This window comes from Muscardinus avellanarius, assembly GCF_963383645.1.
Source record: "Muscardinus avellanarius genome assembly, chromosome: 1".
Classification (NCBI taxonomy): domain Eukaryota; kingdom Metazoa; phylum Chordata; class Mammalia; order Rodentia; family Gliridae; genus Muscardinus; species Muscardinus avellanarius.
In genome coordinates, this window is record NC_137786.1 from 122,637,101 (window position 1) to 122,656,398 (window position 19,298).

The 19,298-nt window shown below is 49.4% G+C and overlaps 1 protein-coding gene across 20 annotated transcripts in view; it reads right to left on the minus strand.

The window, feature by feature from the left end:
* Positions 1-688: 688 nt before the first annotated feature.
* PHLDB1 (pleckstrin homology like domain family B member 1) overlaps positions 689-19,298 on the minus strand; it is a gene marked incomplete at both ends in the record, with an annotated part of 51,510 nt that continues 32,900 nt past the window's right edge. For 8 of the 20 annotated variants that reach the window (XM_080704916.1, XM_080704922.1, XM_080704915.1 and 5 more), the window contains 7 exons: positions 689-829; positions 1,848-1,933; positions 10,516-10,618; positions 10,856-10,972; positions 13,722-13,868; positions 18,139-18,229; positions 18,307-18,601. In XM_080704916.1, coding sequence (XP_080561042.1) covers positions 689-829; positions 1,848-1,933; positions 10,516-10,618; positions 10,856-10,972; positions 13,722-13,868; positions 18,139-18,229; positions 18,307-18,601 — 980 coding nt within the window. Of the gene's footprint in view, positions 830-1,696; positions 1,730-1,847; positions 1,934-10,515; positions 10,619-10,855; positions 10,973-13,721; positions 13,869-18,102; positions 18,230-18,306; positions 18,602-19,203; positions 19,249-19,298 lie in introns of all 20 variants that reach the window. The other 12 variants (XM_080704929.1, XM_080704925.1, XM_080704920.1 and 9 more) reach the window with 5 other exon arrangements.

Genomic DNA, 19,298 nt, shown 5'->3' on the forward strand with positions numbered 1-19,298 from the left:
GCTGGAGTGTAGGCGGAGACAGGCAACAGGCAGGGAGGTGTCAGTCCCCCTCTGCATGAGATGCCCATGGGCCTGGGCTGGAGAGATGACGGCACGTACCCTCAGAGGCCCAGAGCGGAAGCAGTGGGCCGAGTGATTAGTATGTAACCATGGTGATGAAGCAGTCACCATGGAGACCATGGGGATGGGTCTCCACCATGGGGATGGGGCTGGGACCTCAAGGGTGATACCTGCAGTCTGGCCCCTGAGCAAAGTAGTAGGTCCGGTGAGGGAGAAGCAAGGCAGAGACTGCCAGCCGCTCTGGAGTGGCTCTGCTCAGCCCCAGGCCCTTGCAGAGGGCGTGAGGCAAGAGGGGATCTTTGGCAGATTCTGGTACCATAATTTGTCCTTTACAAAGATAAAGCAGGCTGGGGAGAGCAGTCACCAGGTTGGAGTTGAGGCCTCTTTGTGATGGGTCCACAGCTGCAGGGGCCCTGTGCCGGCAGGACTCTGAGCCGTTACTGCAAGTTCTGGGCTCCTAGGAAGCAGCAGACCTACTACCCATCTTTCCTCTTCTGAGCCCAGAAACTCACAGGACAGGTCCTTACAGAGTGTCACAAAGTCATCTTGCACACACGCCTGGCTCACGGTGTCATCTGTCTACAAGGCCAGTGGAGCAGAGGTGGCTGGGTACGGGTCCTGGGCCGCCTCAGTTCATGAACTGTGTGTAGCCCTCAGCCCCCGTGACAATGACATCCATCCAGATGCGCATGGCCTCTGCCGATGGCGCCACCATGTAGTACAGCCGGTCATGGGTCTTGACACAGAAGGTGAGGGCTGGGTTTGGGCTCTGCCAAGGGAAGAGAGGAAGGTCTGAGAGGGGGTCGCACATGACTGGAACATTCTCCTCACCTGCCTCCTGTCTGCTCTTCCCCTCAGCCCCAGAAAACCCCAAAGTCAAAGGGTAGGCCTTAAAGAGGTCCAAAACCAGCAAGGCATCATGGCGTACACTTATAAATCCCAGTACGTGGGAGGCTGAGACAGGATGATCACAAGTTCAAGGACAGCCTCAGCAACTTAGTGAGACCCTGTTTCAAAATTAAAAAAAAAAAAAAATTGGGGCTGGGGGTGTGGCTCGGAGGTAGAATGCTCCCGAGTTCAATCCCTAGTATAAATAAAAAAAAAAAAAAAAAAAAAGAAAGAGGCCCACAGCCTAGGAACACTGAACTGCTCCTCTTCTCCCACCACAGTCCTAGGCTCTGAGCCCCCTGAATCCTGGCAGGGGACACCCTGAGGGGACACCGATCCTTGTCACCCCAGGGTAAGAGAATTAGTCCCCAAGGGCTGTTGCAGTGAAGGTCAGACTCTCCTCTCAGGGTAAAGGCTGTGAGCAAAGTGCTGGGTGGGCACCCCAAGGGGGACAGCGGTCAGGGCCAGGAAGGGGATAGTCAGTTCCCTTCTCACACGTCACTGCTGAGGCCCGCCACCCCTTTCAGCTCTTCCTCCGCCCGCCCCACCGGGTGACAACCTGCTGCCATTTTCAGAGAAGGAGCTGGAGGGTGCTGGAGCCCACAGACCCCGCTTGCTCCCGTGGCTCCCCCGCGGAGCATTCGAGGGGACGAGGGGGACGGGTGAGGGGAGAGTCACGGGTCAGGGGCAGGTGGGGACAGGAGGTGTTATGTGTGCAGCTGTGGTTACAGGCATGTGGGAGGGGTACCTCGGTCACCATAGTGAAGCGGAAAAACCTCTTCTGGGGGGACAGAAGAAAGAAAGAGAAAGTCGACAGAGAGAACAGGGCCTGGGCCAGGGCCTCTGCTGCCACAGCCCGGCCACCCTGGCCCGCCCCGCCTCCGCGCCTCCGCTCTGACCTTGGCCGCACTGCGCAGGTGGTCATAGTACACCTCCTCGATGGCTTGGAAGTAGATGACCCCCTTCAGCTTCGTCTCATGCTTGTCTGCAAAGGGAACAGGCTGCGCTGAGAGGCCTGCCAGCTTCCAGGCCCCAGCTTCCCTGTCTGGGGAGTGGGGGACAGTCCTGGCCTCCCGGCCTTCAAAACAGAGCCCAGCAGGGAGCCTTGGGCACGATGTGCAAAACGCAAACTAAAACTCTCAACTATTAAAATGGCAAGCCAGGCGTGATGGCGCACACTTGTAATCCCAGTACTTGGGAGGCTGAGACGGGAGGATCACACAGGTTCAAAGCCAGCCTCAGCTACTTAGTGAGGCCCTCCACAACTTAGTGAGACCCTGTTTCAAAATAAAAGAATAAAAAATAGGGCAGGGGGTATAGCTCGGAGGTCAAATTCCCCTGGGTTCCATCCCCAGACCCGCAAAATAAAATAAATAAAATAAAATAAAATAAAATATAAAAAGGAGAGAGAGAGAGAGAGAGAGAGAGAGAGAGAGTGTGTGTGTGTGTGTGTGTGTGTGTGTGTGTGTGTGTGTGTGTTAGCTAGGGACTGAACCTAGGGACATTCTACCTCCAAACTATACCCTCAGTCCTATTTTTTTTTTTTTCTTGTGGTACTGGGGTTCCTGGAAGCCCTTCTACCTCCGGGCTACACTCCCAGACCTATTTTTACATTTTTATTTGGAAACAGGGTCTCCTAAGCCAGCACACGCGACTGGCTTTGAACCTGTGCGATCCTCCTGTCTCTGCCTCCCAAGCGTGGGGATTACAAGCGTGCGCCACCACGCCCAGCTCTATTTTTATTTTTAAAAACTTTTTTTTGGTAGTGGGGATTTAACCCAGGGGTATTCTACCTCCATCCCCAACTATTTTATTTTATTTTATTTATATATATATTTTGCAGGTCTGCTGATGGAACCCAGGGACATTTGGCCTCTGAGCCACAACTCCTGCCCTATTTTTTATTCTTTATTTTGAAACTGGGTCTCACTGAGTTGCAGAGGGCCTCACTAAGTAGCTGAGGCTGTCTGAAAACTGCGATCCTCCGGTCTCAGCCTCCCAAATGCTGGGATTACAAGCGTGCGCCACCATGCCCGGCTTCTGATCCCCAACTATTGTGATTACAAGTGTATGCCACCATGCCTAGCTATTTTTTTTTTTTTGAAACAAGGTTTTGGTTGGTTGAGACCATTTCAAAATAAAAATAAAAAAGGACTTGGAGCTCAGAGGTAGAATGCCTCTGGGTTCAATCCCCAGTACAGAAAGAAAAAAAAGAAAGAAAGCAGGCAGGCAGGCAGGCAGGCAGGCAGGCAGGCAGGGGCGCATGGTGGTGCATGCCTATAAACCCAGGACATGGGAGGCCGAGACAGAAGGATTTCAGGTTTGAAGCCAGCCTCAGCAACTTATAGTGAAACCTTTTAGCAATTTAGTGACATCATTTCAAAATAAAAAATAAAACGGGTCTGGGGCTGTATCTCAGAGGTAGAACATCATATATTCAATCACCAGTACCGCTAAAATAAAATAAAATGGGCTGAGGTATAACTCAGTAGTAGAGCACCCCTGGGTTCAATCCCCAGTACCATTTACCTTTGATCCAATGATTATAATTATCTGACTTCATCTCACATGTATACAAAATAACACACTTACAGACTGTTCACTGCAGTATAGTTGGTAGTCACAAAAGATGTAAACAATCCAGATATCTATCCATCAAGTAGAAATTGATTAATAAATTTTAGTGTACCACAGGATCGAAAATTATACAGCTGTTAAACAGATTGATACAGAAATACCTGATGCAGGCATTGACTCAGAAATAAATATTTGAAATACACCTAGATATAAACTCTGTGTGTGTGTGTGTGTGTGTGTGTATTACTGGGGATGGAACCCAGGGGCAGTCTACCTCTGAGCTACACCCTCAGAGCTATTTTACTTTTTATTTTGAAAGAGGGTCTTGCTAAGTTACAGAAAGCCTCACTAAACTGCTGAGGCTGACCTTGGATCTATGATTCTCCTGCCTCAGCCTCCCAAGTGCTAGGATTATAAGAGTGTGGCACTATGCTCATTTTGATATAATTTTTTTATGCAAGAAAGACCTCTAAGACACATTAGGAGGTAAGCAAGGCAATTATTGTATGATACCTTTTGTGTAAGAAAAAGGAATAAAAAAAATGTTTGAACTTACATATATTCTCCTACAGAATCACTAGAAGCATACAGTTATCCTGAAGGATTAATACTGGCTACATTTAGCAGGTGGAGTGTGTTTCTATATATATATATTTTTTTGGTGGTACTGGGGGTGGAACCCAGAGGCTTTCTACCTCCGGGCTACACTCCCAGACCCATTTATATTTTATTTTGGAAGCAGGGTCTCACTAAGTTGCTGAGAGCCTCACTAAGTAGCTGAGACTGGCTTCAAACCTGCGCGATCCTCCTGTCTCAGCCTCCCAAGCTCAGGGATTACAAGTGTGTGCCACCACGCCCAGCTTTGGAGTGTGTTTCTAAACTTAAGCTTTTTGTGTGTGTGTGTGTGTGTGTGTGTGTGTGTGTGTGTGTGTGTGTGTGGTGCTGGGGATTGAACCCAGGGACCTTCTACCTTCTGGCTATACCCCAGCCCGATTTTTTACTCTTTATTTTGAAACAGGGTCTCACTAAGTTGTGGAGGGCCTTACTAAGTAGCTGAGGCTGTCCGAGAACCTGCAATGCTCCTGTCTGGGATTACAAGCATGCATATACCTGCCTCCAGCCCTATTTTTTATTCTTTTTTTTTTTTTTTTTGGTACTGGGGATGGAACCTAGGAGCATTCTACCTCCGAGCTACACTCTCAACCCTATTTTTATTCTTTATTTTGAAACATGGTCTCACTGAGTTGCGGAGGGCCTCACTAAGTAGCTGAGGCTGTCTACAAACCGCAATCCTCCAGTCTCAGCTTCCCAAATGCTGGGATTACAAGCATGCGCCACCACATCCGGCTTTATTCTTTATTTTGAAACAGTTTCAGAGGACCTCACTAAGTAGGCTGTGAACCTGCAATTGCAGGCTGTGAACCTGCAATCCTCCTGTCTTAGCCTCCCAAGTAAGGGATTACAGGTTTGCACCACCACTCCTGGCTAAACTTTTTTTTTTCCCCCCTGTGGTGCTGGGAATTGAACCGAAGGGCATTCTACCTCTGAACTATGCCCCCAGCCATATTTTATTTTTTATTTTGAAATAGAGTCTCACTAAGTTATGGACCACCTCACTAAGTTGCTTAGGCTAGCCTCAAAACTGTCTCATCCTCCCAAGTACTTGGGTTATGAGTGTGTGCCACCATGACTGGCTTCAATTTAAACCTTTTCATGCTGGGTATGGTGGCACAGGCCTGTAATCACAGTACCTGGGAGGCTGAGACAGGAGGGTCACAAGGTTCAAGGACAGCCTCAGCAAGTAGTGAGACTCTCATCAATCTAGTGAGACCCTGTTTCAAAATAAAAAAGGAACTGGGTATGGTGGCGCATGCTTGTAATCCTGCATTTTGGAGGCTGAGACAGGAGGCTTGCGGTTCACAGACAGCCTCAGCTACTCCTTAGTGAGGCCCTTTGCAACTCGGAGAGACCCTGTTTCAAATTAAAGAATAAAAAAACGGGGCTGGGGATGTAACTTGGAGGTAGAATGCCCCTGGGTTCACCCCCAGCACCACACACACACAAAAAAAGAATAAAAAAGAAAAAGAAAGAAAGGCACAGCATACAGCACATTTACTATAGACTCAAAGCCACGGCATCTGCAGGAGGCAGTCGCAGGAAGGAGGAGCAAAAGCCACCCAAGGGGATACTGGATTGAAGCAGCAGGAACACCAGCAAGGAAACCTTTGCCTGGTACCTTGTCGTGACCACTGACACCCTCACGTGCAAGCCCTATCAGAGTACTAGAAGAGAGGTCACACTGTGCTGAACTCAGAGGCAACAGTGGCAGTAAGCTTCCCTCTGTGGGATCCTCCTGTCCCCTCTCTCCCAGTGTCACTTGAGGCCTGAGTCACTGGCCACCTGCAGTGCCGATCCAGCTCCAGCCTCCACCCTCTTCCATGATGCCAAGGGACAAGCTTCCTGGGGTAATCTAAGCCCACACGCTTCTCTGCTGGCTACTCTTTGGGGAAGCAGCTGCCTCTGTGGTGTGGCCAAGGCCTTTTTCAGGCTGGTGCCAGCATGTCCCTCCAGCTCCTGTCACACCTCCCTGCACGAGGCCGAGACCTCTGGAGCCAGGCCGGGCTCTCACTGTGCCTTAACAGTCTGTTCTTTCTACACTGAAAGTCTCCTCCTGCCCATTCTGTTGAACTCCCAGACAATCTTTAGACCCATTGCAAATGTCACTACAATGCATGGTTGTACATCCTCTATAGGGAACATACCATGCTGAATCTGAACCCTCCTTATCCACTCGTCAGCCCACCTCCCCTGACCAACAGCTATGTGCCAGCCCCAGAGCAGGGCCAGTCCTTGTGGAGTGCAGGAGTCCTAGGTGCTGGGATCCAGAGCAATCAGCAGCCCTGCAGAACAGTATGGTGGTGAGGAAGAAGGCCCAGACACGGCCTGTTCACCAGGTGGCAGGGCTAGGAACCCTACAAGCACACCTATGCATCCCAGGCTACTAAGAGTATTAAATCCAGTAACACACGCAAACTATGCAGGACAGTGTCTGTCACAAAAGGTGGTGGCACCTGCCACTGCACTGTTGTGCTCTGGCCCAAGTCGGCGGCAGGCAGACCTTGCATAACCTCAGGAGTTCTAGGGAGGTGGAAGCCCCTGGGGAAGATGGAGCCAGAGGGCTTTGCAGAGGGTATCCAATCTGACCCATGCTGGGAGGTCCAGCAGGAAGAGGAGGGAGAGGTAGGGTGAGCAGGCCCAACAGGCAAGACTCACCTGGGTCAGAGGCGGCCACATGCCTGCTGCAGTATCTCTTCCTCAGGACAAGGACCCTGGCTCCAGTCCCTGGGCTCTCCTGTTCCTCCTTGACTGGGACAGTGACATGCTCCAGCCTCCACCTCCTCACCACCAGCTGACCTTGACCTTCTGCAGCCTTGACACAGTGGACTGAGACCTTCCTCTCCATAGTCCTTGAACTAATGGCCGCTGGGCCACACCCCTCTGTCCTTTTCTGCAGCATCCTGGGTCCTAGTGACACCTGCTTCCAAATGCCCGCCTCTTTGCCTGGCTCCCTTCCCCTCATCACCACCGGCCTGAACTTGGTCTTCTTGTGGTTCATAGACATTAACTATGCCAAGTGCCAGCCCAGCACACGGCACGTGGCGAGTGCTGGCTCCTGCCTCCCACCCTTCAGTCCTTGCTGGCTTCCCCACAGGGTGATGCCCCATGCACCACTCTCTCCACCCTGCTCTCATCAGCTGGGAGACCTTGGGGAATTGACCTTGCCTCCCTAAGCCTCATTTTCCTTATTTGTAAAGTGGGGTAGATACAGTGCTTCTCTCATAGGCTTATTACAAATATTAAATGAGATCCTGAATGCACAGTGCTTAGCACAGCACTGGCCTCATTCAAGTGCTTGATAAATATGATCCACTATTACTGTGATGATTTGTATTATTATCCAACAGGTTCAGCTGGCCCTCTGCCTCTGATCCTAACCCTGCACCCTAACCTGTAGAAGCAGAGGGGCACTGACCTCAACATGCCTACAATGCACCTCTTCTCCCCAGCCTGCTTCTCCCCCTCCTCCCAGCCCAGGTGGGATGGCAGGGACACCTCTGGGTCTGCCTCTCCACACCCAGGGCTCAGGCGACCCAGGAAGGTGGCTCTGAACAGGTGACACCCATTGCCAAGTAGGCGGGTAGGGTACTGGTGATTGAACTCGAGGTGTTCTACTCCAAGCTACACCTCCAGCCCTATTTTATTTGTTTATTTAGCTATTTATTTAAATTTTGGTGCTGGGGATTGAATTCAGGGGCATTCTACCTCTGAGCTATACCTCCAGTCCTTTATTTTATTTTGAAACAAGGTCTTACTAAGTTGCTGAGAGTCTCACTAAATTGCTGAGGCTGGCTTCAAACTTGCACAATCCTATCTCAGCGTCCCAAGTACTGAGATTATAGGCATGCCCAACCATGCCCAGTTTTATTTTGTTTTTATTTTTATTTTTTATGGTACTGGGGGGTGACCCCAGGGGCATTCTACCTCTGAACTACAACCTCAGCCCTATTTTATTTTTATTTGGAAACAGGGTCTTCACTAGGTTGATGAGAGTTTTGCTACTTGTTTAGACTGTCCTGGAACCTACAATCCTCCTGTCTCAGCCTCTCAAGTACTGGGATTAAGGGTGTGCACCACCATCCCAAGCTTATTTTTTAATTATGAAACAGAGTCTCAGCATGTTGCTAAGGGTCTTGCTAAATTGCTGAGGCTTGCCTTGAACTTGCAATCTTCCTGTCTCAGCCTGCCAAGTACTGGGATTACAGGCATGCGCCACCAGGCTCGGCTCCTGTGACACTTGATAAGGGTCTAGGTTAGAGGGGGAAGTTGGGCTCTCCAAGCCCGACCATCCTGCTACCAAACCCTGCAGCCCATTTCCCATTCCAGGCTTCTAAAATTGCTTCTTCCTGGCTCTGTGGCTGGTGGTGTGACTTGCAGACATACACGATGCATGTCACTTCCAAGGTGGGTCATTTAATGCCAATGTAAGCCCCATTTAGCCTTTTTTCCCACGATGTTTCAGAAGGCGTGCTCTAAAACAAAGACTGAGCTCCCACTAACCAAAATGCACAATGGACATACTGGGAGTAAGAAGGAAAACTGTGCCTGTAATCCCAGTACTTAGGAGGCTGAGACAGGAGGATCACAGGTTCGCGGCCAGCCTCAGCTACCTAGTGAGGCCCTCTGAAACTAAGTGAGACCCTGTTTCAAAATAAAGAATAAAGGCCGGGCGTGGTGGCGCACGCTTGTAATCCCTGCGCTTGGGAGGCAGAGACAGGAGGATCGCGCAGGTTTGAAGCCAGCCGCGTGCGCTGGTTTAGGAGACCCTGTTTCCAAATAAAAATGTAAAAATAGGTCTGGGAGTGTAGCCCGGAGGTAGCAGGGCTTCGAGGAACCCCAGTACCACCAAAAATAAAAAAATAAAATAAATAAATAAAGAATAAAAATGGGTGAGACAGGAAAAACGTGGTACGAGGACAGCCTCAGCTACATAGTGAGGCCCTTTGCAACTCAGTGACGCCCTGTTTCAAAATAAAGAATAAAAAATAGGGCTGAAGATGTAGCTTGGAAGTAGAATGCCCCTGGATTCCATCCCTAGCACTGCAAAAAATAAAAATAAAATAAAATAAACCCAAAATCCATAGGGCTGAGGTGTAGCTTGGAGGTAGAATGTCCCTGGGTTCAACTCCCACTACTGCAATAAAGTAAAATAAAATATAAAAGAGATAGGGCTGCAGCTCAATGGTAGAAAGTTCCTGAGTTCAATCTCTAGTACCATATGCAAAATAAATAAATAAACAAACAAACAAATAAATGAATAAATGGCTGGGCATGGTTGCGCATACTTGTAATCCCAGCATTTGGGAGGCTGAGACAGGAGGATCTGAATTCACAGACAGCCTCAACTACTTGGAGGTAGAATACCCTGGGCTCAATCCCTAGTACTGCAAAAAAATAAAAATACAATAAAATAATAATAATAAATACATGGAAAACTAGTTTTGAGCAGTGCGCTTTGAGGGCAGGTTGTTACCACAGCACACCCTCACCTCTCTCTCTCTTTTGCGGTTCTGGGGGTGGAACTCAGGGGCATTCAACCTCCAAGCTACACTTTCTGCCCTATTTTTTATTCTTTATTTATTTACTTATTTTTTGGTGGTACTGGGGTTCCTGGAAGCCCTTCTACCTCAGGGCTACACTCTCAGACCTATTTTATACTTTTTTATTTTTGGAAACAGGGTCTCTTAAGCCAGTGCACAGCTGGCTTTGAACCTGTGCGATCTTCCTGTCTCCGCCTCCCAAGCACAGGGATTACAAGCGTGTGTGCCACCACGCCCAGCTTTTTATTCTTTATTTTGAAAGAGGGTCTCACTAAATTGCGGAGGGCCTCACTAAGTAGCTGAGGGTGTCTGCAAACCACACCCCCCTGTCTCAGCCTCCCAAATGCTGGGATTATAAGCGTGTGCCACCACGCCCGGAATACCCTCACCTCTCTACACCAGAACAATTTTCCCACTTGGTTCTGGAAGCTGGGGAGAGGTCGCTGAGGGAGCAGGGTGGCTGGCTGCCTGTCCTTGGGTCTTCCTGAGCACATCCTGATGCTACTTAATTGCTTATCTTGGAGTCTCCATGGGAACTTGAGGTGTCTCCTATCAGCAAGCGCACTGTGCTCTGCTTTAACTCAGTATTTGCCTTCCTGACAGTATATTCCAAGGGAGGGCGCTGTGGCCACCTTGCTTATCACCAGAACCCACAGTAGCACCTGAATTTGTTTGATGCTCAGTGACACTGCTGCGTGAGTGGGTGAATGAATGGATGGATGGATGGACAAAGAGACGTGAACTAGACAGACCCTGCACATTTTAGGGAGAGGAGGACAAGGCCTAGCCCAAGCTTTGGCCCCAAGATCAGTTGCCCCAGGTGGTCACTCACCCACATAATAGGAAAGAGTGCGCTTGAGCCGGTCAAAGACAAACCAGCGCTTCTTCCATGACTTAATCTTGCCGCCCATCTTGACCAAGTAGCCACGGCAGACCTGGTGGAAGGAAGGAGTGAGCAAGGACCCAGAGCGCAGCCCCTGAACCGTTCTGCGTGAGCAGCTCCCTCTGGGTGCCGCAGCCCATGCCTCTATTTCTAGGGACTGTCCCCCGCATGTCTTCAGGCCAGCACTCCAGGTCCTGGGGCAGAGACCGGGTCAGGCTGTGGCAGGAACCAAGGCCACCATTCCCAGGCCCCAGGAGGCACCTCTGACCAGGGCACACAGCTTGGGTACCTTGCTACTGAGCAGCACGTGCAGGCAAGTGTCCACGCCATGGCCCGATGACTCGATGTGGGTCTTCAGGTCAAAGTCCTCCTTCCGGATGGGCAGGTAGCGGGTCAGGGGCCGTGCCTGGAGCAGAGGTAGGGCCAGCAAAGTCCCCTTTTCATTCCCCGGTCCCAGCTTCCACACTGCCATCACTCCTGCCAATTTCTGCTCAGTCACTCTGGTTTCACAGGGCTTGTGGCTCACTGAAGACTGTGTGCCAGCTCTACCGAGGCCCCGGCAAAATACTGAATGGCTCTTGGCCGTAGTTTCCCCGCTTATAACCAAGACAGAGACATCTTCCTCTTATCCCTGCCCTGCACCCACCTGGGCTAAAAAAAGATAGCAAGAAACTGGACGTACACATGCTCTTGGAAAAGAAGCCCCAAAAGAAACATGTCTCTAGGACCTGAAGTATAACTGTGGTAGAGTATATGCCTGGCATCAAGGTCCTGGATTTCATCCCAGAACAAGGAAAGGAAGGAAGGAAGGAAGGAAGGAAGGAAGGAAGGAAGGAAGGAAAGGAAAGGAAGGAGGGAAGAAGGAAGGAAGGAAGGAAATAGGGAGGGAGGGAGGAAGAGAAGGAGGGAGGGAGGGAGGGAAACCAGGCATGGTGGTGCACACTTGTAAACCCAGTAGGAGGTTGAAACAGGAGGATCGCAGGTTCATGGCTAGCCTCAGCTACTTAGTGAGGCCCTCTGAACTTCCTGTTTTAAAATAAAGAATAAGCTGGGCATGGTGGCACACGCTTCCAATCCCCATGCTTGGGAGGCGGAGACAGGAGGATCACACAGGTTCATAGCCAGCCACGCTGGCTTAAGAGACCCTGTTTCCATTTTTTTTTTTTTTTTTTTTTTTTTTTGCGGGTCTGGGGATGGAACCCAGGGGCATTTGACCTCTGAGCTACACCCCCTGCCCTATTTTTTATTCTTTATTTTGAAACTGGGTCTCACTGAGTTGCTGAGGGCCTCACTAAGTAGCTGAGGCTGTCTGTGAACTGTGATCCTCCAGGTCTCAGCCTCCCGAATGCTGGGATTACAAGTGTGCACCACCACGCCCGGCTCTGTTTCCAAATTTTAAAAAGTATAAAAATAGGTCTGGGAGTGTAGCCCAGAGGTAGAAGGGTTTCCAGGAACCCCAGTACCACCAAATAAATAAATAAATAAAATAAAGAATAAAAAATCGGGCTGGGGTGTAGCTCGGAGGTAGAATTCCCCTGAGTTCCCTCCCCAGTACAACAAAAAGAGAAAAAGAGAGAGAGAGGGAGAGAGAGAGAGAGGAGAGAGAAGATAAAATATGTTCTCTCCAGCTTTTTTCTTTTTTTCTTTTTGTGGTAATGGTGGTGGAACTCAGGGGCATTCTACCTCCAAGCTACACCCCCATCCCTATTTTTATTTTATTTTATTTATTTATTTTTGCAGTACTGAGGATGGAACCCAGGGGCATTCTACCTTTGAGCAACATCCCCAGCCCTATTTTTTTTTTCTTTATTTTGAAACAGGGTCTCACTGAGTTTCAAAGGACCTCTAAGTAGCTGAGGTTGGCTTTGAACCTGCACAATCCTCCTGTCTCAGCCTCCCAAATGCTGGGATTACAAGCATGTGCCACCATGCCTGGCTTTTTTATTCTTTTTTATTTTATTTTATTTTTTTGTGGTACTGGGGTTCCTGGAAACCCTTCTCCGGGTTACACTCCCAGACCTATTTTATATTTTTATTTGGAAACAGGGTCTCTTAAGCCAGCAAGGCTGGCTTCGAACCAGCGCAATCCTATCTCTGCCTCCCAAGCGCGGGGATTACAAGCGTGCGCCACCACACCCGGCTTATTCTTTATTTTGAAACAGGGTCTCGCTGAGTTGCAAAGGGCCTCACTAAGTAGTAGCTGAGGCTATCCCCGAACTCGGATCCTCCTGTCTCAGCCTCCCAAATGCTGGGATTGATTACAAGCGTGTGCCACCACGCCTGGCTCTCCAGCTTTTCATAGAACATTGTTTGGGTCATATCCCTGTCCAGGGCTTGGGTTTCTTATGCATAAAAGGACTTTACACTAGAAAATCTGCCAAGCATGGTAGTACATGCCTGTAATCCCAGTACTTTGGAGGCTGAGACAGGAAGATTACAGGTTTGAAGACAGCCTCAGCAATTTAGCAAGACCTGTTTCAAAATAAAAAATAAAGAGTTAGGTGTGTAGCTCAGTGGTAGAGCAACCCTGGATTCAATCTCCAATACCACACACAAAAAAAAAAACAAAAACAAAAATCTAGACAATCACTAAGGTCTACACCACCTTTAATACTGCCTAGAATTCTCAGTCAACTAGAACCCTTTTTATGTGTGTGTGTGTGTGTGTGTGTGTGTGTGTGTGTGTGTGTGTGTGTTACTGGGGATTGAACATAGGAGCATTCTACCTCCAAGCTACATCTACAGCCCTATTTTGTTTGTTTGTTTTTGCGGGTCTGGGGATGGAACCCAGGGGCATTCAACCTCCGAGCTACACCCTCTGCCCTATTTTTATTCTTTATTTTAAAACAGGGTCTCACTAAGTTACAGAGACTGCGAACCGCGATCCTCCTGTCTCAGCCTCCCAAATGCTGGGATTATAAGCATGTGCCACCATGCCCAGCCCTAATTCTTTATTTTGAAACAAGGTCTCACTAAGTTGCAGAGGGCCTCACTAAGTAACTGAGACTGTTCTCAAACCCATGACCCTCCTGTCTCAATCTTTTCTGGGGAGAACACTTTGGTCTAACACAACCCAGCAGAGGTGCCTGGTTATCTCTGCTCCTCTACACCCCCAAACATCAAGCCAACCACCATGGTACTCCAGCACCCCTCACCTGAGAAAACTGTTTCTCCCGCATCTTGACCTCCTTCTCCACCAGCTGCTGCCTCCGGGCACTCTCACTTTGAAGCCTGCGTTCCACCTGCTCCCGCCTGCGCCGCTCCTCCTCCAAGGCCTGCCTCCGCAGCTCCATCTCCCGTTCCTGCCCACAGAGCCCAGGCTCAGTCCCCACAGCAGCCCTCTGCACCCTGCCGGCCCTCCTCAGGCCCTCAGAGTCACAGAGCTGGCAGGGGGTGGCCTGGCAGAGGAGGCATCGTCCTCAAAGCCCACCTCTTCCAAGAGCCCAGCTGGCTAAGGATACATGCAGGGGCTTTTTTTGTGTGTGTGTGTGCAGGGGATGGAACCCAGGGCCTTGCACATTCCAATGGTAGAGCACTTGCCTACCATACATAAAGCCCTCGGTTCTATCACCACAGAGGGGGAAAAATTGCGACTGTCCTGGTTTCACAACCTGACAAAATCACTTAAACTCTAAACCTCAGTGGACTCATCTGGGAAATAGGATCAAAGTGCATTCTCCTAAGTAAAGTCATGTAGATAAAAACCCATCATTGAGCTGGGCAAAAAACAAAAAACAAAACAAAATATCATCGGTTCCAATAAATGGGCTCTTATCATTTTATTTGAATTCCTAGAACATGGATTATTTCACTTCCTACCCTCCCAAACACACAAAATACTTGGAATTGAGCCTAGACTCTACCACTGAGCTATGCTCCCAGCCTCAAATTTCTGATCCTCCTGTTTCAGGAGTTGCTAGAATTACGTGTGCGCCACCATTACCTGCTAACAACTTTTTTTTTGTGTGTGTGTGTGTGTGTGTGTGGTACTAGGGATGGAACCCAGGGACATTTGACTTCTGAGCTACACCCCCAGCCCTATTTTTTATTCTTTATTTTGAAACAGGGTCTCACTGAGTTGCAGAGGGCCTCACCAAGTAGTTGAGGCTGTCTGAGAACTGGGATCCTCCTGTCTCAGCCTCCCAAATGCTGGGATTACAAGCATGTGAGACCATACCCAGTTTATCTTTTTTTTTTTTTTTTTGACTGCTATTACATTCAGTAGTCCTTCCTCAGTTACTGATTTAAGACTTTTTTTTGGGGGGGTGGGCATACTGGGGGATGGAACCCAGGGGCTTTTCTACCTCCGGACTATACTCCCAGACCTATTTTATACTTTATTTGGAAACAGGGTCTCACTCAGTTGCTGAGAACCTCACTCAGTAGCTGAGGGTGGCTTGAACCTGTGCAATCCTCCTGTCTCAGCCTCCCAAGTGCTGGGATTACAAGCGTGGGCCACCATGTCTGGCTGATTTAAGATTCTTTTTTTTTTTTTTTTTTTGTGGATCTGGGGGTTAGAACTTGGGCATTTGACCTCCGAGCTACACCTGTTTCTTATTCTTTTCTTTCTTATTCTTTATTTTGAAACAGGGTCTCACTAAGTTGCAGAGGGCCTCACTAAGTAGCTGAGGCTGTCTATGAACTGCGATCCTCCAGTCTCAGCCTCCCGAATGCTGGCTGGGATTACAAGCGTGCGCCACCACGCCCGGCTGATTTAGGACTCTTGAAACTCAAAATTAGTAACATATGTTGTTGGACTTCAAACTTTATGGGGAAAAATATGTTTGCATACCAAAGTCACAAATGAACTCATAAAAGCCATTCCAAAAATTTTTTGTTTTTTCTTTTTTCTTTTCTTTCTTTTTTTTTTTTGGTACTGGGGATTCTACCTCCAAGCACTACTCCCAACCGGACTTTATCCTTATTTCGAAAAAGGATCTTACAAGGTTGCTGAGAGTCTCACTAAGTTGTAGAGGCTGGGTTTGAACCTGTGATCCTCCTGTCTCAACTTCCCCAGTACTGGGATTACAAGTGTACATCACCATGCCTGGCTAAAAGTGTGTGTGTGTGTGTGTGTGTGTGTGTGTGTGTGTTATTGAAGATGGAACCTTAGCATTATATCGCAGCCCAATTTTATTTCTTATTTGGAAACAAGGTCTTACTAGGTTGATGAGAGTCTCACTACTTGCTGGGGCTGTCCTTAAAACTATGATCCTCCAGTCTTAGCCTCCCAGGTACTGGGATTACCGGCATGTGACACCATGCCCAGTTAAAAAAATTTTTTTTTTGTAATGGGGGTTAAATCCAGAGGCATTCTACATTTGAGCTACACTCCCAGCCCAATTTTATTTCTTATTTGGAAAAAGGGTCTCCTTAGGTTGATAAGAGTCTCACTACTTGCTTAGACTGCCCTTGAACCACAATCCTCCTATCTCATCCTCCCAAGCACTGGATCATAGGCGTGTGCCACCACACTCATCCTTAAAAAGAATTTTTAAAGTTATTAAAACAACTAATCAGCTGGGCATGGTGGTGCACACTTGTAATCCCCGTGCTTGGGAGGCTGAGACAGGAGGATCGCACAGGTTCAAAGCCAGCCTCAGCTACTTAGTGAGGCTCTCAGCAACTTAGTGAGACCCTGTTTCCAAGTAAAATATAAAATAGGTCTGGGAGTATAGCCCAGAGGTAGAAAGCCTCTGGGTTCTACCCCCATAACCACAAAACAAACAAACTAACAAACAAACAAACAAAAAAAGACCAACTAATCAACTAATAAATACAGAGCACTTCAGTAATACCATATATATATATATGGACTCTATTCAAATTGTGTAATTTAGTACAAATAGTACAATTTCCCATTTCTTCCCAAAATTTAGCAGAACCAGCTGGGTGTGGTGGCACACACCTGTAATCCCAGTACTTGGAGGATGAAACAGGAAGATCACAGGTTCAAGGACAGCCTCAACAAGTAGTGAGACTCATCAATTTAGTAAGCCCATTTCAAAAGAAAAAAATAAAAAAGGGCTGGGGTGTAGCTTGGAGGTAGAATGCCTCTACATTCAATCCCCACCACCGACACACACAAAAAATAAATAAATGGAATGGTCAATATATTTTTTAAAATCTTTCTAGTTACTGACTCCTACTCCCTGGGTCCCACTCTCATCTCAAAAGATGTAGGGCAAAAAGAAAAAAAGAGGAAAAGAAAGAAAAGAAAAATGTTTTTAAAAGTAAGCCAGTCACACCAGGCCAGTGAGTCAAGCCTGTAATCCTAGTTCTCAGGAAGATGAGACAGGAGAATCTCAAGTTCAAGCCAGCCCTTGCAACTTAGCGAGATTTTCAGCAACTTAGCAAGATCCTGTTTCAAAATAAAAAGGGCTAGCCAGGCATGGTGGCACACACTTGTAATCCCAGCATTCAGGAGGCTGAGACAGGAGGATCACGGTTTGCGGCCAGCCTCAGCTACTACTTAGTGAGGCCCTTTGCAACTGGGACCCTGTTTCAAAATAAAGAATAAAAAATAGGGCTGGGGGTGTAGCTTGGAGGTAGAATGCCCCTGGGTTCCATCCCCAGTACTGCAAAATAAATAAGTAAATAAATAATAAAAATAAAAAGAGCCGGGCGTGATGGCACATGCTTGTAATCCCAGCATTCGAGAGGCTGAGACCAGAGGACTGCAGTTCGCGGACAGCCTCAGCTACTTACTGAGGCCCTCTGCAACTCAGTGAGACCCGGTTTCAAAATAAAGAATAAAAAATAGGACAGGGGGTGTAGCTTGGAGGTCGAATGCTCCTGGATTCCATTCCCAAACCCGCAAAAATAAATAAATAAATAATAAAAATAAAAAAATTAAAAGGGCTGGGGGTGTAGCTCAGAGATAGGAGATAGAATGCCCCTAGGTTTAATCCCCAGTACCACAAAATATAAGTCAGTCAATTGTGGTGGAGCACACCTGTAGCCCCAGCTTGAGCTCACAAGTTCAAGACTAGCCTGGGTAACACAGTGAGATCCCAGTTCAAAAAGAACAGGTAACACTAGCAAGTGGGTGAGCCAGCTACAGGTGCCTCAGAAGGCTTCTGCAGATGTTTTGTTAACTTTTCTCTTTCTGGAGCCTATGTCCAACATAAACTACTAGTCCCTCTTTGCAGAGCCCAGAGCCATAGCCACGTAAAGGAGATGCCTCCTCTCGGCTGTACCCCATGCTTCCCAGTCAACCACTCTGCTCTGGCTTGGACATCTCTTCCATCCTTTACCTCAACCCTCAGTTCCTGCTTTTCCTTAGTATCTCCAGGAAGGATGACCTAGGGTGCTGGTGAACAGGAACTGAGATTACCCTTGTTCCCTGAGAGTCCACAGCAGGAAGCACAGCGACCGGAAGGCAGGTATTCCCTGCCCTCCCTGTTCTGAGAGCTGAGAAGCTGCAGCTTGGACAACACCCCCAGCCTGTATGAGGGCCACAAACTTTACAACACTCTCCACCCCAGAGGACCCCTGCCCTGGGTTACTGTGGGTAGAAGGCACCGGGCGGAGCACAGCCCCTTGGCAGGCCCCGGGCGGCTCTGGACCTACCCTGGACTCCACGAGCCGGTTCTTCTCCGCATGAGCTTCTCTCAGCATCTTCTCCATCTCCTCAATCTTGCCCACATCCAGACCACTGGCACTGGGGAGGGAAGGCGGAAAGGGCTGTGTCGAGGAGCTGAGGAGGGGAGGCCGGAGGTGTGGGCTGCAAGGAGGTACCTGGACATGTTTTCGGGCGAGCAGGCGGAGTTGCCCCCGGTGGAGATGCTGGTCTCCATGCTGTCTGAGCTCTCCAGGCTCAGCGTGTCGTAGGCGCGCTCGCCCTCATCCCCACGCTCCCGCCCAGCTGGCAGGTGGTGCAGAATGGAGTGATGCATGAGTGGGGGGTAGCAGGAGGGGCCCACGGGGAAGGGTGCTGCCCCATGCAGGGCATCCCACTGGCACTGCGCCTCTGCCGCTGCCTTTTGCTTCAGCTCAGCCAGCCGCCGCCGCTGCTCCTCAATCACCTGTTGTCCTGCAGGAAGGACAGGCAGCATCACAGTGACCTCCCACCCTCCCTGGGAGAGGGGCTGACACAGCAACACAGAGGAAGGAGGCAGGCAGATAACACAAGGCAGCCCTCTCCCCACCCGCTTCCCCGAAGCCCCCAGAACTTCAGGCCAGCAGCTGCACCCCAGCTTCAGTTGCCTGCACAACTGGCCACGGCACACAGCGGCTTCAGCACTCTTTCTGCATCCTGAGCCCACAGGAGAGGCACCAGCCCTGCTCAGGAGCTGGCCTGGCAGCAGGAAGGCCCACTGGCTCCAGCTCATGACCAAGGCCTAAATAGGTGAGCAGGGTGTATGCGTTCCTCCTGCCTGCTGGGGAAGGGGAAGAAACAGCAGAAGCCCCAGGAGCACCAGGGTGCCAAGGCAGTCCCCCTGCAATGCACAAGCAAGAGCAAGAGCAGGAGAGAAGGCAGGAGACACAGGGTGGGGAGCAGGAGGGGTGCGGCCAGCCGGGCACCCCAGCCCAGCCTGGCCGCAGCAGGAGCCCAGGCGGGACACAGCATGCTGCTACTGCTGCTGCTGGAACAAGGCTACTGGCCAAACCAAGTCCTCATGACCAATGCTCTACCTGCTGGCTCGTCTGCTGGGAGGGGCTCGGTAGGAAGCAACTCGACTGGTGTGGGGAACCCAGGCAGAGGGCACAGGAAAGAGACACAGAGGGGA